At 40.9% G+C, this 25116-nt stretch overlaps 3 protein-coding genes across 5 annotated transcripts; 1 reads left to right on the top strand and 2 right to left on the bottom strand.

The window, feature by feature from the left end:
• Nucleotides 1–1397: 1397 nt before the first annotated feature.
• On the bottom strand, nucleotides 1398–12742 carry slmapb (sarcolemma associated protein b). 3 transcript variants are annotated; one of them, XM_073470999.1, is made up of 11 exons: nucleotides 12695–12742; nucleotides 9611–9824; nucleotides 9241–9300; nucleotides 7163–7291; nucleotides 6995–7069; nucleotides 6600–6902; nucleotides 5877–6147; nucleotides 5540–5711; nucleotides 3597–3731; nucleotides 2310–2397; nucleotides 1813–1895 (listed from the first exon to the last, which is right to left on the bottom strand). In XM_073470999.1, the coding sequence occupies exons 3-10, from the start codon at nucleotides 9290–9292 to the stop codon at nucleotides 2314–2316; spliced, it is 1221 nt and encodes a 406-aa protein (XP_073327100.1). In that variant the 5' UTR covers nucleotides 9293–9300; nucleotides 9611–9824; nucleotides 12695–12742; the 3' UTR covers nucleotides 1813–1895; nucleotides 2310–2313. The 3 variants fall into 3 exon arrangements, with proteins under 3 accessions (XP_073327101.1, XP_073327100.1, XP_073327099.1); XM_073470998.1 differs by lacking the exon at nucleotides 12695–12742 and adding an exon at nucleotides 12479–12668; XM_073471000.1 differs by lacking the exons at nucleotides 2310–2397; nucleotides 12695–12742 and adding an exon at nucleotides 12479–12668 and having other exon boundaries at nucleotides 1398–1895.
• Nucleotides 12743–12975: 233 nt separating this feature from the next.
• LOC141000310 (ceramide synthase 5-like) lies at nucleotides 12976–19626 on the top strand. Its single transcript, XM_073471001.1, has 10 exons — nucleotides 12976–13156; nucleotides 14462–14564; nucleotides 14709–14839; nucleotides 15560–15617; nucleotides 15761–15811; nucleotides 15924–16016; nucleotides 16592–16720; nucleotides 17679–17785; nucleotides 17957–18113; nucleotides 18967–19626. Exons 1-10 carry the CDS (start codon nucleotides 12981–12983, stop codon nucleotides 19117–19119), a joined length of 1158 nt encoding a protein of 385 aa, XP_073327102.1. The 5' UTR covers nucleotides 12976–12980; the 3' UTR covers nucleotides 19120–19626.
• On the bottom strand, nucleotides 19616–23774 carry LOC141000307 (NACHT, LRR and PYD domains-containing protein 3). The gene is made up of 9 exons (XM_073470997.1): nucleotides 23392–23774; nucleotides 21591–23195; nucleotides 21323–21484; nucleotides 21062–21235; nucleotides 20783–20956; nucleotides 20483–20656; nucleotides 20225–20398; nucleotides 19964–20131; nucleotides 19616–19869 (listed from the first exon to the last, which is right to left on the bottom strand). The coding sequence occupies exons 2-9, from the start codon at nucleotides 23180–23182 to the stop codon at nucleotides 19800–19802; spliced, it is 2688 nt and encodes an 895-aa protein (XP_073327098.1). The 5' UTR covers nucleotides 23183–23195; nucleotides 23392–23774; the 3' UTR covers nucleotides 19616–19799.
• Nucleotides 23775–25116: the final 1342 nt, after the last annotated feature.

The raw sequence follows: 25116 nt of genomic DNA, 5'->3' as shown, positions 1-25116 counted from the left end.
TTACATTTCAGAGCACTTATTCATAAACTTTAATCCCAAGAAACTATATAACTTTCCATCTCTTTACAAAATACAGATATTGACTGAGCAAACTATCATAAATACAGCAAATTAATATATGTATATTCATTGAGATTTTCCACAGAATCATATAATGCATGCAAATATATAACCATCAGAAAACTCTGTAAATAAGCTCATACATAAATTTGGTATTCATTCAAATTCAGATTTGAGTTAGGTCCAGTTTATAAAACATGTCATTTCAAGTATTACACCAGTTTCTTGTGGTGACTCATGGCAGGATTTTAAATTATATTGTGTTATGTTATGTAATGTTGACTTCCCTTCAGTAAACAAGTGATGTAATTTATGGTTGATTGCTATTAGGGCTGCACGATATTTGAAAAAAGTGACATTGCGTTATTTTTTGTTTTCTACAATATACTGGATCTATATTCTGATATGAAAAAATGCTGAAATTTTCAGCAGATGACTTGAAAAGATCTATTTGGAAATAATGAATCACTTTCAATGATTGAGGTGATTTTGCAGAGGACTGCATGTCATCAAACAACCAAACAGACCCTGTTTTTTTTTTTAAAATTGATCAGGAATGATTATAACAGGTGGTTTCCTGTGCATGAAGGGCTTGCATATTACGGACAAAATAATGTTATATCAGACGGTTTTACTTTTGTATCAAGCAGCAAAAAAGTTTTGGCAGGATGTGTTTGAGTTAATTTGCCTTACTTGACATCGCTTATGTGAATACGCTGCATGCACACATTACACTGTTGATGCTGAAACAATATATCGTGCAGCCCTAATTGGCTCTATCAATAACATGCCTGTTGCTCTTTGTCTGCGTTGTTTTCACTTTGAAGACATTTGCATTACTTGCTTTATCCACCTTTGTTAAGATAGAATAGATAGTAAGCGATGCTAGGATGTCAACTGCAACAGAGTGGCCGATTATGTAATATTATGTACAGTGGCTGATGCAGAAAATGTAAATTCAGTATTCATCATCATCATTGCAGTTACCGTCTATGGAAAGCTCATCTTAAAATAGAAAGCAAACACTCAAGACAGGAGTCGTGTACTTACAACCTTTGACTAGATTCTGTTGACACAGGAAAACCACCTTTCCAAAGTTCACATATTTCAATTGTGGCTGCATCACATCAACCATCATAAATGAAAAACAGCTCTCAGGGCTATTACTCAAGCTATACAGAATAACTGCAAGATAAATTCCTCAAATACCTTTTTCATTCGTTGTCATCCCGAAAAGGCCTTTTGACATTGATACTGGTTATGATAATAGATAATATCTTATCATAACCATCCACTGATGTGTTGGTATGTATCTGAGGCATTCATCATGCACTCGGTCAGGGGCGGCATTATTGTGACAATATTTATTATTCTGACAGTTACAGAGATGTGTTACATTTAGGGAGCTTCAAACTCGAGGTGAATCTAAAATCATATATTAAGTGTGTAGACTTTACATTCATTAATGGATAATCCTATAAGTCAAGATAGTAAACAAAAACGCAACCCAACTAGGTTCTCTTCAAATAATAGACGTACAAACGGACTTAATTATTTGCACACAAAACTGACATTCTTTTATTAACCTCTCTGTCATCTAAAATAGAGCATCTTACAAATTAAACAGTGTTAAGTACGAGCCCTCCTAATTAATAGTGCAGATATGATATGGGGGCAAGTGTGGAGAAATCTGATGACAAATATGGATTTACTTCTGTGTGTGTGTGTATATATGTGTGTGTCTGAGCATGTTGCCCTCAGGTCCTGAAGAGCACAGCAGCAGTCACAGCTGTCAGAGCCACAGCAACCACCGGCCCCCAGATCATCCACGGCTTCTGAGGAAAAAAAAAAAAAAAAAAAGGTGGTGACACAGAAATGGAAACATGAGCGTCACCGCATGAAACCCGCCCATCCCAAAGACCGCAAAAGCTTTGACAGAGGGAGCTTGCTATTGAGAGCAATGCAGTGCACAGAGAACACGAGTTAGCTCTTCAGTAGGCAGGCCCATCACAAGCCAACTGACAGAAACAGTTGTTAAGCGTTAGCCATCCAGACAAGACAAACAGATGTCAGATGTTGGAACTGTATGATTAGAAAGGTTAAGAGTTTCTCAGACGTCAATATTTGGAGTTTCCCCCCCGAGGAAGGCATTCTGGGGAATTAGGAAAACCTGATTAAGTCATGCAATGAGCTAGAAGACATTGATGAGAATGAAAGATGTAGGCCGACTTGACAGGAGTAATGTGTACCTTACTACCACAATGCGCCGAAGCACCAATACAGCAAAGCCAGGATAAGGCCGATGACTATGGCTTGAACAGGCAGCAATAGGGATGTCTACAGAAGGGAAGGGATATTATAGTAATCAGCTGCAACGGGACATACTTTAGTTGGGTGTAGCTTTATTAATAAATCCCTCAGTCAATAGTCTGTGTGTGTAATTGGTGTTTATACAAATCTCGCACACGGCTGCCAATGTCTAAAAGCAACAGTAAAAGACAGTGGATGAGTACAGGGGAGCAGGTGTGCTGGGATAAAAATAAATATATATTTATGTGCTTTGAATCCTACAAAAGATTCACCTTTAATGCCTGAAGATATTTCACAAAATATAATTATATTTTGTTGCAAACTTTGAAGCAAAGCTCATGCTTCCAAAACCAAAGCAACTGAAGATGCCTGCTTCTTATGAGGGCTGGACGATATAGCCTGAAAATAATATTTAGCTAATTTTAGGTTATATCAGGCTACGTATAAATCTCAATTAGGGCTGCGTGAAAGTGAAAACACCTTACTGCAATTATTTTGGCATGTATGCCATAATAGTTGATAGAAAATAATGATAATGATTCAACATTAGTGGGATAATCATCGCATCACAATTTTCATTATTACTGAAAAAAACTATTGAAATCATGATGATGCGACACTTGTTGGGGTCTGTACCATTCGAACTCTGTGTTGTCACCTTTATCAAAAAATTGCAGCTTCTGCTATTTGGATATTGCAGTTTTGAAATTATTCCAATTAATTGTTCAGCCCTAATCTTGATGTTTTAAAATTATGAAATCTCCTCAGAAGCACTTAATAAATGTTAGGACTGGGCAACAAAATCAAATAGCAACACATTTTTAACTAAATACCCCAAAAGTACTGTGACAATAGTGTAAGCATGACTAAATACTTTCACACAATAAACATACAGACATTTTTGATCAATAATCATCAGTAATGTGGATATAATGACCGAGTGGGTAAAAGCAAGTATCAACCTTGAAACTAAGAAAAAACAACAACATTCTCAAAAGAAAAATAATCTCACATCAAGATGACGATATAAGATAGATATATTGCCCAGCCCTACTTCTAATGCAAGTTAAAAGCTATGCTGCAGTTTTTGAGCTTAATTGCAAGTCATCATTTCTCCACTTCATGCATCTGCTAATATATTATATGTCAAATATTTTTTTTATATTTAGTTAAGAAAAAAAGAATGCCTCTCCTCTCTGTTGAGTGGATGATAGACCAGCACTCACCTTTGTTCCTTTTTCCTGCAAGTCCTTCATGTTGGATTTGCACTCCTCAAGTTCATCTGCAAGGGACTGTTTTTCTTGCTCAGTCTTCTCATATTTTTCCTTTAGGTCCGACAACTCCGTCTTTGCCTCCTCATACTGCATAAAGCACATTATAATGTCTTAATTAAAGTGTCCACGGGACAAATTACTGGCACTCTATGCATTTTCAGAGTGAATACGGCTAACAAGGGAGCAAGCTGGGGCCAGGCTGATGGACTCGCTGATTGATTCTTTGTCCCCTAACAGGGCTTCACAGGATGAGATCAGTCTTAAAAAGGACACTGTGAGAGCACTCAGTTTCCACTTTTATTCAGTGACTGAAAGAGCAACACCACACTGGGATGAATGTCTTGTGGTCAAGGATGACTTCATCTCTGCTTTCTGCTATTCAACAGTGCCTCTCCTGTCTGGGTGTCATGGCAGGGGCTCACTTCCATTCAGTCTGCTAAATCTGACTGGGAGCATACAGTAGTGTGCCACTGCCAGCAGCAAGCAACCTGTTTGGACTGGAAACACAACTGAATCCCATAACCATAAGAAAGAATCTGCCCAGCACTAGATTCAACTTAATTGTTACGACATTTTAACTGATATCAAATTGTATACACACACACACACACACACACCCACACACACACCCACACACACACACACCCACACACACACCCACACACACCACACACACACACACACACACACACACACACACACACACACACACACACACACACACACACAAGCAAATAAACCACTAATTCAACATAAAACACTACATGTCCTGATAAGTATCAGCCAGATGGGCTGATAAAGAATCAGAGCCTTTATTTATCATGCCTGTCAGAGTACACAATCCTGCCTTTAGGCATCAGAGTTAATTTACTAGCTTTCTCAGCTGGGAAAAAGTCAAGATCAAGCTCCCCTTAACTGAGATAAAACAATTTAACATCATTGGATTCAACTGGGAGAGGACAGAATTTATTTCAGTGTCTTCTTTGGATTAGTTCAATGCTCACATAAAACTACAAACAATGATGGGACAACAGAAGATTTTACCGTGGATCCCGATAACAAACACTCAGAATAAGTGGATCATGATGAATTTCTATCAGGATAATTATGAATATCCTCACATCAGTGACTTTAAAAAGCTTGTTAACATACAGCCCTTTGTTCAATTTTCTGATTTACCTTGAAATTGCCACAAAGCTGAGAAACACAGAATCCCTCACAAAAAAATGTTTATATCAGATGTGTTTACAGACTTTAGCTTCTGAATTAAGAACGACACAGAGATGAGGTGCCCACCATTTATTTATCCTTTATTTATGCAAGACCTTATGATTTATGATTACCTTATTTCAGTTTGATTGGTCATTTTTCACTAAAAACGAATATAAAAGTATTTGTTTCTTAACCAAATGCAAGATTAAGTAACACTGGAATTTTTTAGTGCCATTTTAAGAGTTGTAAACATATTCATTATCGGGAAAGTATCGTGAATGGCTATTATTTTGGCCAGGATACTTGTGACATGAAATTTTTATATCGTCCCACACCTGGTATAAACATAAGGAAGATGAAATCTAAATTGAGAGAAACCTTAGTATCAAAACATACCGGTTATACTTGACCAGGAAAATGAACTGACGACAGTGGCAACAATTTATAAACATAGTCATGTGCCAGCCATTATGTAGCTAATGTAGACAGCAGCTCTGGTTACGAAAGGAACAGTATCTGTTTCATCACAGGAGTGAAAAATGTGACTGAACAACAACAAATGTAGACAAGGTTCAGCTGTCAGCTTTGAAGGTAGAAGTATTCTTAGCTTTAGAAGTAATTCCTTATAGTGATTCTGAGATACTTGACACTTGGTTGATTACTTTTTAGTTTTGAGAACATACCTCTCTCTGCAGAGTCTTGCTGCGGCTGTCCGCTTCTTCCAGTTGGGTTTGCAGCTTGGTGCTATCCTCCTGGTGCTCGAGCTGCATGGCCACCAGCCTCTTCTCCAACTCCTGCTGGGATCTCTCCAGGGCTTTGAGGCCGTTACTCAGCTCAGCATTCTGGGCATGCGAACTTCAAGAAACAAAACAGTTCAAAGGGTGAAGGCTTACACAAAGCAAGGTGTGTGGTGCGCTGTGTAGCAAAGCATGTTGGAGCAGAGTCAAGCAAATGAAACAGAGGGAGTACAATGGGGGGAGGTGAAGCTGAGCTCTGGATAATGTAGCACAGTGCACTGACCTGGCAAGGTCTTTCTCCAGCTGCTTCTGTTTCTGCAGCGCTGCCTCTTTCTCAGAACGCAGTGCTGCACAGTCACTCTGCAGGCTGCCCTTCTCTTTCTGGTGAGATTTGAGGAGTTCCTCCTTCTCAGCCCTGAGGGAGGCACACTCCGTTTGCAGACTGCTTTTTTCCTTCTGGTGCTTATTGACAATGTCTTGTTTTTCAGATCGCAGGACAGAACACTCCTTCTGTAGGCCATTACACTCCACCTGCATGGACTGCAGCTCACCGGCTGTGAAAAATATATGGTTTTATGTAACGGAGCAAACTTTGAGCAGATGCCCTTTTCTTAATTGGTTTACTTGTTATACATGATACATTTTCTAGCCACTTGCACAGACTAGTGTACATTTAAGTGTGTAGACAAGTCTCTTAGTGCTAGAAACAAAAAGAGCTACAGTATATTTTAAATCATGAGGTCATTGAGCAACTCATTCTCCAGTAGTGATTAATGTTAAGACCACTACATGAAATTCAATTTAGTCGTTTTGAAACCGTTCTACCCTGCTATTAAACTTTCTTGTTCACATTCAGTGCAGCAACAGCAATCCATGTCTCAATCGTGCAGATTATGTTGTTTTTGGAGTTTTACATATTTAGAGAAATTGTACAGAAATTTTACCGGCCATCATCATCATATTTGGTCTTATCTTGTGGATTTAGTAGTAGTAGTAGTAGTAGTACCTTGTATTTCTGCAGTTTTCTGCCACTGCTTGCTTTGCTGTTGAAGGTCACGCTGAAGGTTGTCGATCTCACGCTCATATTTGTTGGCCGTCTGACGCCATTTGTCCAGGTCCTTCGAGGCGGTTGACAGGTTAGTCTGAATGGCAGCGATGTCACGCTCCCGCTCAGCAGTGGCTGCCTCCAGGGCACGTTTCAGCGCCTTCACCTCATCACGTGCACTCTGCAGCTCACTGTGTGAACTGGAGGAGACATCTATCTGCTCTCTGAGGACGCCCATTTCATCTTGGAGCTGCCGCAGTTGGCCTGCCCACACAATGTTCATTGTTTAGATTAGGAGTGTAAACATTTTTCTTATGGTCGAGAAAACTTTTCAATCCACAAACACACAGATTTACCATGAAGAAGTTTTATCTGTTTTGCAGATTCATCAGCTTGGTGTTTATTTTCTTTCCTCTCGTCCTCCAGGATACCTGTGAATTATGGTAGCATTTATTTCACATGTGGTTGTTAGCTTGTGTGTGCACAGTACTAGGTGGGGGGATTGATGTGTATCTTATTTTCACCTTGTATCTCCATGCATTTGTGCTTCTCAGTATTAGCTAGCTCCTGCGCTTCTCGGAGATCATCATTCAAGCGCTGGATAACCTTTTCGGAGTCACCAGAGGACCCCATGTTTGACCTGGTCAAGTCATCTGATGATGAAAGGGAAAACAGGAATAATTATCCAAATTAGACCATCCTCTCTCCAAACATGAGTGTATCTAGCTGTAAGGGTAGCGCTTCTTATCTTCCTGCAAAGTCACTGTAGAGGATGTAAAATTTACACCATAATGATACATCGGGCAGTAATGACGGCAATTAAACTATAAAAATAGATGAATAACTCCAAGTTCCACCATGTTCATTCTGCTTCAGTCCCAAATATTTAACCAGGGCTGACATACGAGATGATTTCCCAAGATATTAAAATGGGACTATTACATAAACTAATTGCTCACCCAGAAATAGACACAACTGCATTATCTGTATTTTCTAACCGAGCTTTCATTCCAAATCATCCATTAAACCAGCAACATACGAGTCTCTGGCACATCTACTTTGCTTGTTAACATTGTGTTACAGTAAACAATACACAAAGGGAATGGACTAGCCAGCGTTGTCAAGGGTCTGTTGTGTTTCCTAGTCGTGGAAACAAACCCCACAAATACTTGGGCTTTGCAATGTCCAGAGAATATTTTGATCCTCTAATCTACCATGGCTAGGAAAAGAGATGACCTCATCTCAGGCCGGGTATTTGGCAGAGGGGAAAACAAGAGTCGCGACAGGTCAAGCATGTGCACCATAAATGGACACATCAGAGGACTGAGACTGCCATGAAAAAATGCATTTGTAATGTCATTGTGTCTGGCACACACGGCTGGATAAACACAATGAACAAATACGCACACATGTTGTTAGTGGTGGCATTGATAGATGTCCCAAATATGAAAGCGTATGAAGCGACTACTGGAGGCTGGTGGCACCCTCTGACTCGAGCACATGACCACCCTGCTGTGTGCCAGACAAAGGATGGGTGGTCAGTGCTCCGTCCTGCATGTGTGTATGAGGTTGTGTGTTTCGTGCGTGCATGCATATGTATGAGTGAGAGTCAGAAATGTGTGTGGGCTCCCTGTAAGTAGGGTCGTCTGTGCTTGGTTTGTATGAAAGACGAATGTCCTCTGTAGCGGACGAGATAACAGCGGTATTAGATGAGGGCGTCCAACGTGTTATCTTTAGCCACATTAGTTATTACACCAATTACGTCTTAATGTCAGATTGACACATGACAAAGTAATAATGGGAGTAAAAATACCTCTCTGCCTAGTTGGGGATACTGAGCATCACGCTGCCTCAAGTGATGACACAAAAAAAAAAAAAATGTAGGAGAAAGTCTTTTTTTAGCTCAAGTGCTGAGGGCTAGAGCCATCATGCTCCATCTTTCCCCGCTGTCGGTTTCCTTCCCAATGAATGTGACGGTGGGTTCGCACTGCTTGGACTCAATGCCTACAATATTCAGTGAATTTCTGCTGATCGAACTGCTGGGGGTGATATTAATTTACAGCCACAGAATGTGCTGTATATGACTGAAACTGAGGAATATCCTTGTCATTTTGAAAATACTGCTGTCGTGAGGACACTGTTTGCTTTGTGCTGCCTATATGCTGTGCAGCGTAGCATCACAAATTCATTCGTCATGCAAAATTGATTCACTCACGGATATGCTCACACATCGCAATGCATTATCCGCTGCATTCTATGGTAATAAGCCACCCTAAATGTCACTAACACACATTAGTCAGCTGATGTGCCCTCTGTGCAAAGAGACTCCATCTTCTAATAAGCTGTTGACACTAGAGACATCAGCCTCTAAATCAAGGCCATCACAGCACAGCGCTGTAAAAAGCTCTCAAGCCAACCAGCTGCGCTTACAGCTTCAGACGCTCTTCTTAAGCGTGACTCATGCTTTTTCCTCTCTCCACCTTGTCACTTACTAAGATACGCTGTGTCAGGTGAGAGTCACGAAGAGCAAAACACTGTCATTCACTTCAATTCTGTTTGGTAATTTCTTCAGAAATAAAGAAAAACAATACAGCAAGGTTACCTTTGATCAGTGAGACGTTATTCAGGGGATCACTCAGCTCTTTATCATCCATTTGTTTATCTGTAAAAAAAAAAGAAAAAAAAAAAAAAAAAGTATGACAACATACCAGGTAATAAAATAAAGATTTACAGCATTAAATCAAGTGTTAATGTTGAAAGTTTTAAATAAATGTCTTAATCAAATGATTAAAGACGTTGGTTAAGGATTTGAGCATTCTTAAAAAAGGTAAACACATAAATGCATGGTCATCTATAAACACATAGCAAGTACTCATGGAGGAGGCAGCTGCATAGTTGCTGAGAAATTCTCTTAAGTCACAGAGAAAACATAATAATAAATGTTCAAGAATAACACTTGAAGGAAATATTACCTTAGGTGATCCGGGAGCTACAGTACTGTATGTGCTGAGGCTACAGCAGTCCCTGACATGAAGAACTCTTCTCCAACTATGAGATTTTTTCAGATGCAAAATGGAACAGTCCAAGCAGTGAGGGGGAGGCAGGGGACACCAAGGGGGTGACGGACACTGTGTACCGGACCTCCTTGCTGATGTTAGACTGAAGCCAGTGAAGACAAAGATCTGGCTGAAGTAAAAAGACAAACACCTCAAGTGTGGTTAAAATGCTACTGTAAAGGTGAGTTAGATGAGTGGCCTATAAATATGACCCCCCCTATTTTGTGGCTCAAGTCCACAGCCCCTCCACACTAGGTCATGCATCCGAGTAGGGCACCTCGGAAGCTGCAGCTGCATACTGACACAGAGGGGTTTTGTTCAGGGAGCTGAGCTCCTCTTTGGCCTGATACTGGTACTGATGTAAAAAATCTACAGGATGACACAGAATAGGGAAATTAAGTGTGAGAGTGTGCGTCACCCACAATCCTGTTTCCACTCTCGTTGCCACTGTTTTGTCACTTTGAATTCACGAATTACTGGCCTTCAGGGTTAGAGCTACATGCCATCCTGAAGGTTGAAGTTGTGCTGTAACTACTAAAGGGACAGAATGTGCTTGGTTAATTTGTGATTTATTTGACTATAAAATATCAGCGTTAGCCTCTTCAGCGTGCCTTGAAAGGCTTATAAGGGTGCGGCAGAATAGACATATTGTAAGAAAACAGTGGCCTGAATTGAAAAGAGTGTCACAGCAATATTTAAATACCGGTTTTTATGTGTAAGCAAATAAATGCCGCCCTCTGGAAGCTGTTATAACTTGTAGCGACACATAAAAAATTCCTTGAATAATGTATGAGCTCCACACACACACAGACATTCAGGTTTCAAGAGGGCGGGAGCAGAGGGGAGATTGTGGTTTAGAGGACATCCGTGATTAAAGGAAAAGTTCACCCAAAAATGAAAATTTAGTCATTATCTACTCAACCCAATAATGAAGGGAATTTTTAGTCCACACAACATTTCTTCAGCTATACAGCAGTCTCCTGAATAACTGAAGTAGATGGGGACTGGAAAAAAAAGATAACATCAGAAAAAAACATAAAATGGCTCCATACAGCTTGTATAGCGTAATCCAAGTCACTGGAAGCTCCCCAAATTGATTTGAAGATATGCCATTTACACCCTTTTTTAAAGTCAGAATCTTCACTGTAGCTGCTAAACTAAAATCATTAGCACACTCCAGCGCAACAGTGTACCAAGGGTGCAAACATTGTCTTTTCAGATCAATCTCAGGGCTTACAGAGACAGTCATTAAGATGGATGAGCTGTATGTTGCCATTTTATGTTTGGTTGTTTTTTGTCAAGCCTCCCATCGACTTTAGTTGTTTAGAAGAATGCTGCAAACACAACTTTGCTGCACAGCTCCAGAAATGTTTTCTATCTGCAGAGATAACGACTGAATCAACATTTTTGGGTGAACTTATTCTTCAATTTACCTACAAAGGCATGCTAACTTTCAAGTTAGTGAGTCCTGAGCAAAAGCTGATTTATCAATGTAGTCCAAATTATTTTTCTGACACCAGTTCACCTTTTTATTTAAGGCTGTGCGATTATCATGTATCAGTGTGAAACTCATGTCACAGGCTCAAAGTATGAACAGCTCTTGAGTCAACTGTTTTTCCCACATCAGTGCTTACTTTTATACAGAGAGTGATTGATAACAGAAAGCATCAACCTTATCAAGTCAGTATTAAAGAGGAGACCGTCACCCAGCTAGATGTAGGAGTCTAAATTACAAGTGAAAGTACATTAAAAAAACACAACACTATCAGCTTGCAAGTTTAATGAGGACACAGCTTACTGCTTTTGCAGCTACACAATATCAGCAATAGCAATAGCAAGTGATTTGGGCTCAGAAATGTAAGATCCAGGTTTCTTAATGAGTTTTGCTGTGTAGCCAGATTCCAGCATGAGACTTTAACCTTGGTGGAAAGGGTAAGCTAGTAAAAAGGATTACAGATTAAACCCACAAATCACAGACAGTTGTCAATAATCAACCATTCCAACCTTCTACTCTACTTTCAATTAAAATTTACAATATTTACCGACCGGAAGTTGGCATCCCTAAACACTAAATAGCCTATCTTCAGTTAAGGAGATTAAGAGTCTTAAAGAGCACGCAATAAGTGTTCACTACACAGACAAGTGAAGGGTGAACCCACACAGGATTAATATATATATATATATAAATAAATAAATATATACATAAATAGGATATAAAATTCAAACCTCAAGATCCACTTCATGCTATATACATACAACTTTCTGATCATTTTGGAGGAGTATAACCTTCATACAAGCAGGATGTATTGTATATTAGTTAACTGGCAGCTGAGTGTATAATTATGTATATGAATAGTTGTGGAAATGCATATTAGCTGTTTTAAGGGGAAGATAAATAGTCATTTAGGTGGGTTTTATTCAGGAAAATCAGGTTGTAATGTAGACTAATATAACCAGGCTGTATACTGAAATGGATGACTAGTGACTGTCATATTTTGAAGTAGCTTTTAATCATATTCCATTAAGTAATCTAACATTTAACAACTGTATGTCATCTTAGCTTATATTTAACTAGCCAGCGTTAGTTATTTATCTGAGTGCTACTATCCATTAAGCTAACCGTTTGCTAGGTTGCCTTAGTTACCTAACATTACTGGATATAGCTGACAGCTAACTGATAGCTACTTGTTTGACTGTTCTCTGCCATTGCCTTAAAAAATACTTAATAAACGACAGAGTTACATGTGGCTTGAGACGAGAAGTATTTCAGCTGCCTTAACTCACCACCACACAGCTCCAACAGTTGGTTAGGTTAGCATTAATTGCTTATAAACGCTAACTTAGCCTTAAATAATCAAATGACGTTTCACGCTAATTGCTCACAGGAGGTGGCAGCTGACGTTAGCTAACGCTAGCTGCCTTTAACTCCACGTCGTAGCACTAACGTTACGTTAAAAGCACAAGGTAAAAGACGAAGAGGGAGTGTCAAAAGGTTCAAACCTCGGCAACAACATTATGAACATCCCTCAACTTCATTTTGAAGTTGCCTCATCAGCCGGGTGGGTGTTGCCTTTCTGCCTGACGTGTCAGCCCTGCGGTCCATGCAGTTTACTCATAGGAGTTAACATTAACGAAAAAAAAAAAGTGATACTGAGCTTCAGGGAGGAGTTGTGAACATCACTGCTCAAAGGTTTCTGTCAGTAAGACCTCTGCCACCAGATGTCCGACAGCTAATTCTCCGCGTTTACCCTAATTTGCCGCTGTTTTTTTTTTTTCGGATCCCCAGATGACTTCCTACATCTCAGCCTGGATTTGGAGTGAGAGATTTTGGTTTCCCGAAAATGTTACATGGGCGGACCTGGAGCGTCCACCACCTGGTGTGGACTATCCCCGACTGGGAGACTTAATGTACGCCTTCCCTCTGGCTGTCGGGGTTTTTCTGCTACGACTGCTTTTTGAAAGGTAAAAAGAAAAAAGACATAGGGCCTTGTGTTTGTTGTGGATGTTTGCTGAAGTTCCTCTTTTTGGGTTTCTGTGGTGTGTGTGTGAGAGAGAGAGCACGAGCTGAGGGTTTCGGTCTCATATGTGGAAAGTGTTGTTCATGAAGGAGACACAGCTTCAGAAATGGGAATAATATAAATGTCACAGCAGTCTTAACGTGTGAGTCATTTGTTATGAGCACAAACAGCTCCCTGTAGACCTGTTACACAAAAGTTTGATGTGATAATGAAGTTAGGCACAAGCTCCTTGTTGGATTCACATGAGGTTGCCTCAGCTTCTGCCTCTTCGTGTGACAGATAATTATTGCCCTTCTCTTCTGTTTCCTGTTCTGAGATCCTCCAGACTACAAGAAGTCAATGTTGTCTTTGCCTTCACCCCTTAATTAACAGTGTTGGCATTCCTGTGTGATTATCATACATGAAAATAACTCCTCTGACTTGAGACACCAGTTTTTACCTTGCTGAGCTAAGGATAGCCAGGGGGAAAAATAAACAGAAGTGGCATATAATTAACAGTCTAATTCCTTACATGATAACCCCCGAAACTGAGCGCTTTGTGCCTGGCCTAGTTGGCTTTTTGAAACCAGTCTGTGCAAAAAAATAGACAGAAGTAAAGTCACAGCAAGAGTTCAGCCAAACTAAAGGCCGTGCAAACTTTCTGCTTAATCTAAAGTTAAACAACCAAATACGGGGAAAAAGCCAAGGCCTGGTCTGTGCTCCTATTCATTCAGTCTCTTTCCATGTTGGGGGGGGAAACTGCTCCGGATAAGTGGGTTGCACTGAGATTGAGATCTAATAAATGGCTCCGAGTTTCAGCGTGAACACTGGTCAACTCAACCGGATGATCTTGTGATACACATCAGTATTTTGGTTAAAGGCGGCCCTCCCATCTGTGTCTCCCACCCTCTCACATGATAGTTCATTATGCTCTGTTTGGACGAGGTGCTACATTCCCCACGGATCCTCGTAACACTCGCCTGTGTCTCACCCTACGGGCTCTGTTGTACTCTGTCCCTCCCTCTGAAGACGCACACATGCATGTCAAACATTACTTGTGGGGAAAACTGCTGAGGCTCAACAGTTTATGTCAGCGAGGGAAGCCCTTAGCCAATTCTAGCTAATAGTTCATCCATTCCTGTAGCTAAAGTGCTTGACTTCTCTCTCTGACTCTCTCCTTGTCTGAATGTCTCTCTTAATACCACACCATCTCTGTGTCCCCTCCCTCTTTTTTTTTTTTTTTTTTTTGCCTCGGTCTGTGTGTACACAGGCTAGTGGCCAAGCCCTGTGCCCACATACTTCAGATTCAGGCGGGAGTGCCTCGCCGAGCTCAGCCCAATGATGTCCTAGAGAGGCTGTATCAATCCAAAACGGTACATAAGGCCCATGTTTGTTCTGTAGTCCATGACATGTTCCTCTACACACACTGGAATACAGATGTTAAACCACCACAGGCATAATGATGTGTTCAGTAAATACTTCATGTGATTACTATTTGTCCTGTACTGTCTCTTTAGTCTCCAGACACGAGACAACTGGAGGGACTCTCCAAGCAGCTGGACTGGGATGTACGGAAACTACAGAGATGGTTTCGCGTCCGCCGGAACCAAGACAGACCCAGTACGCAGATAAAGTTCTGTGAGAGCATGTAGGTTCCTGCTGTGTAGTGTGCAACCAGTTAATGAATGGAGAATTTTCTGCACTGCAGTTGTCTGCTGGTTGATCCAGCTCTTTTGTAAACACTGAACCAGCTCAACAAGTACTGGATTGACTGCCATGGGGTTGACACTTGTGGTTTTGAGTGAAATGTGTCAACAACTTTGGGATGGATTGTCATAACGTTTGGTTCGGACATTCATATCCCCCTCAGGATTGAGAAGCTAAGAATTGATCCCTTAACTATTCATTGAGTTCCATCCAGTTGTTTCATTACCAAATACTTACACATTTCATCATGCTATCATGTGACACATGTTAAATGTAAACGCACTACCACACCACACTAAGATGGTGAACATGGTAAATGTTAGCATGATAACACACTACATAAAGATACTGAACATGGTTAATGTTAGCATGCTAGCACACTACACTAATGTAGTGAACATGGTTAATGTTAGCATGCTAGCACACTACACTAAGATGGTGAACGTGGCAATTGTTAGGATTCTAACACCTTTCACTAAGATGGTGAGCATGATAAATATTAGCATTGTTCTCATTGTGAGCATGTTCACTTTAGCATGTAGCTCAAAGCACTGCTGTGCCTCGGCAGTAGCATGACTGTAAACTCCTAGTCTTGTTTTTCAAGAAGAGAACTTGTGACATTGTTCTTTTTTTCAAATTCTGCTCTTTTCTTTCACTTCAGGTGGCGATTTACATTTTACTTGGGGATTTTCATCTATGCCATGCGGCATTTGTGGGTGGTGAGTTGAATTGGCATACTGTATGATGTACAATACTGTTGCACAGTCTTCCACAGTTTGAGCTTGAACAAGCCTACTGTACGTTTTTGTTGATCTAATCAGAACAGTCTTAATCATATTTGCATTTGATCTATTTTTGTCAGTCGCCTTGGATGTGGGATGTCAGAGAGTGTTGGCACAACTATCCTTTTCAGGTTTATATTTTTTCTATTAACTGCATAATCATCCTTTCAGCACCATTATGTTTTGTTAGGCAGTTGGGCTAAATATTTGTTAAAGGTGTTTTTGCTTCACTTCCTCCCAAAGGCTCTTAGCCCCGGACAGTACAACTACTATGTAGCTGAACTGGCTTTCTATTGGTCTCTGATGTTTTCCCAGTTCATAGACATTAAACGTAAGGTGAGTCAACAACGGCTTAGCTGACACTATTGTTCAGCCTCTCAATCACACCCTTTTTATCAGAACTGTTTTTCATATTCCCTTTATATCTCTATCAAGGCAGTGTGTTTACAGGCTTAACTTTCACACCATTCATGTTGCCAGTATATAAGGATTTGTTTATCATTATGTGCTCTGGCAGGACAGGTTAAACATAAAATGCTGCTGCACCACAAAGATTTACAATGCGTTTTATTCATATGTATATAGCTTCTGTCATCGTAGTATTTAGGCAACAATGCCTCTTATGTATATAGCTTCTCTGCCTGCCATGCCAGTGTTTACACAAGGCCTTTCAGTTGGTGTTGCAACTAGCAGTCTTGATGTACAAGAACGAGCAGCGAGGATCGGCCTGAAACTTCATTTAATTGATCTATGAGCTGCAGATGTATTTTAATTTACAGTGCAAGCAACTTGAACATCCTGTTTACCACTCTCTCTCTCTCTCTCTCTCTCTCTCTCTCTCTCTCTCTCTCTCTCTCTCTCTCTCTCTCTCTCTCTCTTTCTGTTATGTCTCCTAATTTCTTTGATGGCAGGATTTCGTGATCATGCTTGTCCACCACCTGGCCACCATAATGCTCATCACGTTCTCCTATACCAACAACATGATAAGAGCTGGCACTTTGGTCATGTGCGTGCACGATGCGTCTGACATCTTCCTTGAGGTAAATAACTCAAAGATGAAGATTGTTCTTATCGTGCCTGTTCCAAGAAGCAATCTCGAGAGTGTTCTGAGGTTAACTCGCCAAACATTGCTGCGCTGTGAGCTACCTGCACTACCTGTCTGACAGAAACAAAGGAAACACCTCTCTTAACCTTAACGTTTCAGTGGCAAGTTGTCATTGAAATTTAAATTGCACAGGTGAAAGGTTTTAAAAGTAGCTGTGAGTTACTCGTACTACCTGTCTGACTGAACACATCGACTCTTATTGTCACGTCAGTTGTGCGTGGGTGTCTGTGTGTACTTAAACCTGTGTGTTTAAAGTTATTAACAAAATGAAACTGAATGTTTGCCAAAGGGGACAAAAGAAGTATGTCTTCGTCATTGTGGTAGTGGTTTGAGTCGAAAGCCACAAAAATAGGTGTGAGCCACTTGTTATACCTGCTTGACAGAAACAAAAACGTATCTGTTATTAAAATTTCATTGACAAGATGTCAATGAAATGTAGTTGCGCAGGTGCAAGGTTGTAAAAGCAGCTGTGAATTACTTGCGCAACCTGTCTGACTGGACAAACACACATCTCTTATTAGCACGTCAGTGCAAAGATGTCATTGAAGTGACTTGATAGCAGTACTTCAGCCCATAGAGAAGTGAGTCATGCCCCTTCCGGTGGACCACCATGGGACCTTATTTCAGAAAAAGTATGTATGGCAGTGAATGGCAAGAGACAACTAATTTTTGGATACCGTTTTATTGTGCCATGAATTACACCTATGATGTTTGTCAATTTAAAAGATAATTTTTCAACTCGAAAGTTGCAGTTTGACATCAAACTGAACAAACACATCTCTTATTAGCGTTTCAGTGGCAACATGTCATTACTGTGAATTGCAGCAGAGATACTGGTGTGATATTTTCTTATCGTGCCATTGTTGTCATTAATTTCTTATTTATTCCCAAAGGCTGCCAAGTTGGCCAACTATGCCAAGTACCAGAGGCTCTGCGATGGCCTGTTTGTGGTGTTCAGCATAAGCTTTTTCCTCGCTCGACTCGTCATATATCCTTTCTGGTGAGACAAATGAGTGCTTATTTATATATCAAATTACACACTTCTTCCAGCTTGTCACATATTAAAATGTTTGAAAGCCATTATTACGCTAAATTAGTCTCTTAATGAACTAAAACTTTCTGTAATATATTGTGTGCTCCAATAACGGCTATATGTGTGTATTTGTTGCAGGATTGTTTACACTGTTCTAATCGACAGCTGGGAGATCATTGGGCCATATCGGGCCTGGTGGTTACTCAATGGGCTGCTATTGGTGCTGCAGACTCTTCACATCATCTGGTTCTACCTCATCGCCCGCATTGCTATCAAAGCCATATTCAAGGGAAAGGTTAGTGTGGCTGCCTGTTGTGTGTAGTACAGCGATGGAATGTAACATATTTGTACTTTACTTGATCATTTTCATTTTCTGCTACTTTATACTTTCCCTACATGTTGTCGTGCATTTTTAAAATTAATTTACTTACCAGAAATCGGATAAAAATAATAATAATCAGAAAAATATGGGTCAGTTTGTCCATTAGTTTGGTCCACATCGACATATTTCAGCTATTTGATGGATTGCCATGAAATTCATGGTCCTCACAGGATGACTCCTACTAACTTTAATGATCTACTGACATTTGCTCGAGCACCACCATGAGGTTGACATTTTTGTATTTTAGCAAATTGTCTTGACAACTATTATATTTATCGCTATGAAATGTTATCATTCATGGTCCCCAGGGGACAGAGACTAGCTTGGGTGAGCCCAACTTTTTATCAAGCACCACCTGATGTAGTAAATTATCCCCATACTTAATGAATCGTCACAAGATTTGGGCCGACATTCATTGTTGCCAGATGAAGAATCCAATCGACTTTGGTGATCCCTTGATCTTTCCTCTAGTGCCATCAGCGTTTTGAGTGAAATGTCTCGACGGGTATTGCATGGCTTGCCCTTAAACTTGGTTTGAATTTGTCCATTTAAGTAATACATCTGTAAAATATCTGTAAATTGAAAGACATTGTAGTCATCCTGCATCGGGATGGTGGCATTGTCACCGTGAGCACATTAGCATGCAGACAGCCTCGCAGAGCTGCTAGAGTTGCTGTACACGCTTTAGTTTTGTTTTTATTTTATCTTCCTCATTATTCCAAATGTTGATTAAACTGCCACTTCTACTTCTGTTTTTATTTTACAGGTGTCAAAAGATGACCGCAGTGACATCGAGAGCAGCTCAGACGAGGAGATGAACTCAAATAACAGGAAAACTCCCAGTCAGACACTAAAACCAAAGGATGGCAGTCACATCGGTAACCTCAACGGAGAAACACATGACCACTGTGTACAATGAGGGAATATTTACCACCAGTGTGTCTTTTGTTCACTACCTGTGTGCCCCAACTTGTCAATTTGACCCGCTGAGAAGATTTTTTTTTTTTCCAATTTGAAAATGTTGCTAAGTTGTTCAGATGGGGTGATTACTTGGATACTGGGGGAAGTCCATATGTGGAATACAGACTTGACATTGTCTGACTGAGTCAGGTTTACACTGTGTGAGGTTTACATCTGCTTTCTGCTTACAGGAGTAGACAGAAATGTGTGTGGTCTGTCTGCACCTCGCCGTGTGTGTGTGTGCGTGTGTGTGCGTGTTTTCAAAGTTAGAAAAATTGCAGCAAGTGCAACTCTACACTGCTACAGTTAAAACTCATTTTTATACATGTAAATAGACTTTATTTGTGAACTGGTAATATATTACACAGCTGTAAAACAAATCACTGCAACTGCCTTACTGAATATACTGCAAATATCTCTTATACTGCCAAAGATTTCTTAATAAAACATTATTGTATCAAACTGAGTTCCAGTTGTGCAGCATCTTTACCATGTGATGGAGGGTGACTTTGAGGGTATAATGAGTAGGCTATCTATCTATTTCATGACTAACAAAGAGAAAAGCATAATACAATCCATCCATCAGGTTGCAGTTAAGACAGCGCTGTCGGTGATCCTCAATGGACTAATCCATCTCCTTCAGTATCTGATTTTATCACACTCGTCCATCATCTCAAAAACATCTTCACTGAAGTCGTTGTACTTCAGACTAAAAGAGACAGAGACATAAGCAGAGTTGGATGTTAGTTTAAAAACGTTTGTAGTACTCTGGTTCACAATCAACTGAAGTGAATCAGGCTTACATCATCTCCAGCATGTTTTCGCTGTCCTGCATGACCCGGACGAGGGCTGGGACGGAGGCATCAGTCAGTAAGTTGTTTCTCAGTTCCAGGCTCTTTAAAGTCTTACTGGCTCTTATGGCAGCACACAAGTCCTCAACACTGGCATCCGTCAAACCAGTCATTTCAACACTAAAATAAAAGGGAGAGGCAGTTTTGAATGTGGGGAACACGGTAATGTTGCAATAAAAATTGTACAAATAGAGTGTTAGAGGGTCAACTCACTCCAGATCCTCCAGCAGACAGTTTGGATGTGCAACAGCATCCCAGAGATGTTTAAGCCCTTGGTCTCCTACTTCATTTAAACCTACAGTCAGAGTCTTAAGTTGAGAAGTCCCACTGCTCAGCACTGAGCCCAGTTCCTTGAAGACTGACTGGGTTAATTCGCATCGTGTCAAGCTGTAGGGTGGAGAAGAAGATGTTTGTGAGAGGTGGTACCGTATCACTGATAAATCAGAACATGATTAATGCAGGTTACTGTACCTGAGGTTTTTTAGTGGGCATGTAGGTCGATGGAGGGCTTTGCAGAGCAGCAGCGCCCCCTCCTGGCCCAAATCATTCACTGACAGATCCAGCTCTGACAGAGAGCAGTGCTCTGACATCAACGCCGACATCAAATGAGGACAGCACTCACCCGTCACCTCGTTGTCAAAGACACTAAAATAATAAACAAAAAGATCACAAATTGAAATGTACAGATATAAAAAAGGTATATTTATGACTGATTCAGATATTTTTTGGGTACTACTGTCACCAGTTTCATCATCTTGAGCACACACTTACTTGAGGACCTGCAGTTTAGAGAGCGGGTGCTGCAGGGCTTTGCACAAAGCCTCCACACCACTGGAACCAACAGTGTTTTGTGTCAGGTTCACTTTTCTCAACTCTGAATGGCCAGAACACAAAGCTGCTGATAAAGCCTCCATCGATGCAGCAGTCAACTTGCAGCCTTGTAGCCTTTTAATAATAATAAAAAAAAGTTACCTTTCAAAGCCGAAAGTCAATTATTTAAACAAAGAGGGCTCTGACAAAAAACAATAACACCCTGTAAAAAATACATACTCAAGCTCCTGTAGTTTGCAGTGAGGACTGTGTAGTGCTTTGCAGAGTTTCATTAAGCCCTGGTCCCCAATCTCATTAAAACTCATCTCTAACACACACAGCTGAGAGGTGCCCGAGTTCAGGACAGACACCAGATCTTCAGAACTTGCATCTGTCAGACTGCATCCTCGAAGACTAGGTAAATTAAAAGAAAAAATATGAAGGACCTGTTATCTGAACATAGTGACTTTCAATGAAGTGAATGCCTCGAGCTAATCTTACTGTAAGTTCTGCAGCTTGCAGTCCCTGAGTCCAGCACTGAGGATTTTGAATGTGTCGTCTCTGAGGTCGGTATGAGAGAGAGTTAGATGTTTGGTGATTCCTCTGCTGAGCGCCGAAGCCAGATGAGGGCCAGCCCCAGTAAGCAAAGAGGTGTTTGTCAAGCTGACGGACACAAAAGAGAAATCATACATATGACCGCATAATGAACATATAAAGGAAAATTAAATTTAATAAATAATAAATAATTAAATAAATTTCCACCACTTACTTAATCTCACATGACAAGCTCATAGCTGGAGCCAGCACTTCTGCTTGCTCCTTTTGTATTATCCTGTTACCGCGCAGATCCAGCTGCTCGATCTCTCCGAGGCACTTCACAACGTAGTTCAGAGCTACACAGTCCTGGAGGCTCAGGTCTCCATAGCTCAGGTTCATTCGCGCTGGGTGGGTGATGATTTCCTTCACCAAACTCTCATTTTGGGCTTGATGAAGCATATGGAGGCAGTGGTGCAGCTGGTCTTTGTAGTATCTCTTCAGTGTCATCTCGGGGCTGCTTTTAAACCAGGATCTGAAATCTGTGATCCGATCTGGGTTCAACTCCCCCAGCAGGGTCTCCAGTGGCCTGCGCTGATCTGGCTCCGAGAGCGCTGACAAAAAGACGTATAGAAACTTTGCTCTGCCTTTGTGCTCTTTGAACATCTTCTCCACACCCTCAGACGTGGACTTGTCCAAAAAGTAAGACACGGCCAAGAGGAACTGCTGCATCATCTGGGAGTGGAAGGAGAAGACACGTCTATCTGACTGGTCACCGTAAACTTGGAAGAAAGCATCGACCGAGGTCGGAAACCGTTGAAAACCAAAGGAATCCATTTCCTCTTTGGTGCAGCTCAAATGCTGGTCAAGGGAGCAGTGAGACGCCATCTTGCCAAGGGCCAACACTAACTCTGTTCTGCTGTTCTCGTTCAGCGAGAGCATCTGAATCAGGTGGATCAGGATATCTACATAGAGCTGAGATAACATCTCAGGAAGTTTTGCTCCAGCATCCATCAGAGACTTGTAAATAGAACAAACTGTCCAACAAAACCTTGGGGAGGTACAGATATCATAAAAGCCAACGGTCCTCTCCATGTGCATCAGGGCTTTCTTGGCAACAGCTGGGTCAGTGAAGAACCCGTTAAAGTAGGCCTCTCTTTGAGGCTTCAGAAACCCCAACACATGAACCCGGGTGCCGCTCACGAAATTCAGACATCCTGTAGGTCTGGTTGCCACCAAAAAGGTAGCGCCTTTCAGCAGTGATCCATTGAGCAAGCTGGCCACTAAACATGACAGTGAGGTTGCCTGGGTGGGGTCAGAGCAGAGGGTGTGGATGGACGGGTCCAGGCTCTCTTTGCACTGATCCACCTCATCAAAAACAAACAGCACATCCTCAGGCTTCTTCAGAACAAGGGGCAGGGACTCAGGAGGGATATGACCGGGATGGTGGAGCATTAATGTCTCCAGGGAGAGCGTCTCATAAAGAGAATTCAACTCCCCGAACCGGAAATGGAAAACATATGAAAAGTTTTGAAGGTGTTCTCCTTTCGCCCAGTCCACAACGAGCTTCTCCAAAGCGGTGGTTTTACCTGAGCCTTCAGGACCGTTCAGTATGACATTTTTCTTCTCTTCAGACAGAGCGGTGAGAATAGCATGATCCAGGGAGGGCAAGCTGTCTTCCTCATTTTTCCCACTGACTTGAATTTCATCAGTCAGCGGGGAAATGTACTTACAGTTATTAATCACACTGGCTGGCAGCTCTCCACCAAGGAGTGTCGACATGCCCTTCGGCTTCAAGATGTGAGCCAGCACTGTGTCTTTGTCCATTTTTAAAAAGTCACTGTTGTGAAAATATAGAACATATAATTGACTTTCAGCATGATTATCTGCAGGGAAAATCTCATTCTTGTCTGCAATTATAGTGTTATGAACTTTGGCAGCTATCTACACACACACACATACACACGTTTGTCAAAGTACAGTAACAGTTGATTGCAGACGTTTCTCAAAAACCCGGAAGTAGAATAAACATTTACCTTGTGCGCAGAGATGTTATCAATCAAAGTAAACTAGACAAGGTGTCGTCCAGGTGAATTCTCTAGAGAGCAGACAGACTTGAGGTTTGGTGGTGAGGGAGCGCCTGCAGCTGCAACAACCACACGAGCCGCGAACAGCTCGAAACAGGAAGTACGTGGTGCTGTGAAGCCCTGAGCGCTGCCTTACAGACGACATGGAGCGCTGCACGTAAACTGGTAACAAGAAATAGCTCAGTGTAAATATCCCAACACTGTTCAGCTGTTTTTATAACGTAATAAAAAGAAGGTACATTTACTCTAGTACTATACTTTACTTGAGTATTTCCGTTTTATGCTGCTTTATTCTTGTTCTCCACGACATCTCAGAGGGAAATGATGTCTTTCTGCATGTATTTGAGTTGAGCTTTAGTTATATCAACAGGCATATTATGACGCACATTCACCCCGGAGACACCCAGGGGCGTCTCTTTTCAGTTTCACCCAGTGTTGGCAGCAGTGTTAGCTCGCCTCCCAGAACCTCGCGCTGCGCTGGAGGCTGACCATCAGTAATTTACCCTTTTCGTTTGATTTACACAAAAGCAATGTATCTTCATGCGGACTTCATGATATCAGTGAACATTTTGATTTTAAAAAAATGCTAAACTGATTTCATGCACCACACTTATTTTGATTACGAATGTGTTATGTGTTTATTTTGCTAATATATTTTTTATAAGACAATGGCTTTTCTTCTCAATAGCTTCCATGTCATGTCACCCAGTGAAGAGAAGACGGATGATTTGAAAGAGGAGTAAAGGAATCCATATGTCCATGTCATCAATGTCAAACTGGAACAACAGCTGTGTCTCAATCAACCAGTATAGGATGACATTTGGCAATGATTTCGAGTCGATCGGTCAAATGACCTGGAAGCTATTAAAGAAATTGGCTGATGTTTTCATGAAAAATTGTGACTTTTCTTTAAAATATTCATGAAAAATACAAATTCCACTAAACTCCAATAAAAACTGCCGTGTCTCATTCTACCAGTATAGGACCACATTTCTGATCGATTTCGAGTCAATCGGTCAAACGACCTGGGAGCTATTGAAAAAATTGGCCGATGAGTTCATGAAAAATGGTGACTTTTTAAAAAAATATTCATGAAAAATACAAATTCCACTAAAATCCAATACAAACTGGTGTGTCTCATTCTACCAGTATAGGAAGACATTTTTGTGATCATTTTCGAGTCAATCGGTCAAACGACCTGGGAGCTATTGAAAAAATCGGCTGATGTTTTCATGAAAAATAGTGACTTTTCGTTAAAAAAAAGTTGAAAAAACAGAAGCCCATTAGCTCAGTTGGTAGGGTGGGTGTCACATGTACAGAGGTATTGTCCTTGCTGCAGCAGCCCCTGGTTCAAATCTGACCTGAGGCTCTTTGCTGTATGGGTATTCTGAAATTAACCAATTTTTTATTTTACACTGGATTGGGTTTTAACTTGTCCTGAACATCCAAGAGACCCTGGAAAAAATTGGCAACATTCATTCTGTTTAGTAGTTGTTGCTGAATAGTTACAGCTATTGAAAAAATTGACTAATGTTTCATGAAAATGAGTGACTTTTTAAAAAAAATATTCATGAAAAATACAAATTCCACAAAAATCCAATAAAAACTGCTGTGTCTCGTTCTACCAGTATAGGGCCACATTTCTGATCGATTTCGAGTCAATCGGTCAAAAGA

Source organism: Pagrus major, chromosome 7, assembly GCF_040436345.1.
Source record: "Pagrus major chromosome 7, Pma_NU_1.0".
Classification (NCBI taxonomy): Eukaryota; Metazoa; Chordata; class Actinopteri; order Spariformes; family Sparidae; genus Pagrus; species Pagrus major.
Note: the sequence above shows the minus strand (reverse complement) of the source record. Positions and strands in the feature narration are given on the sequence as shown.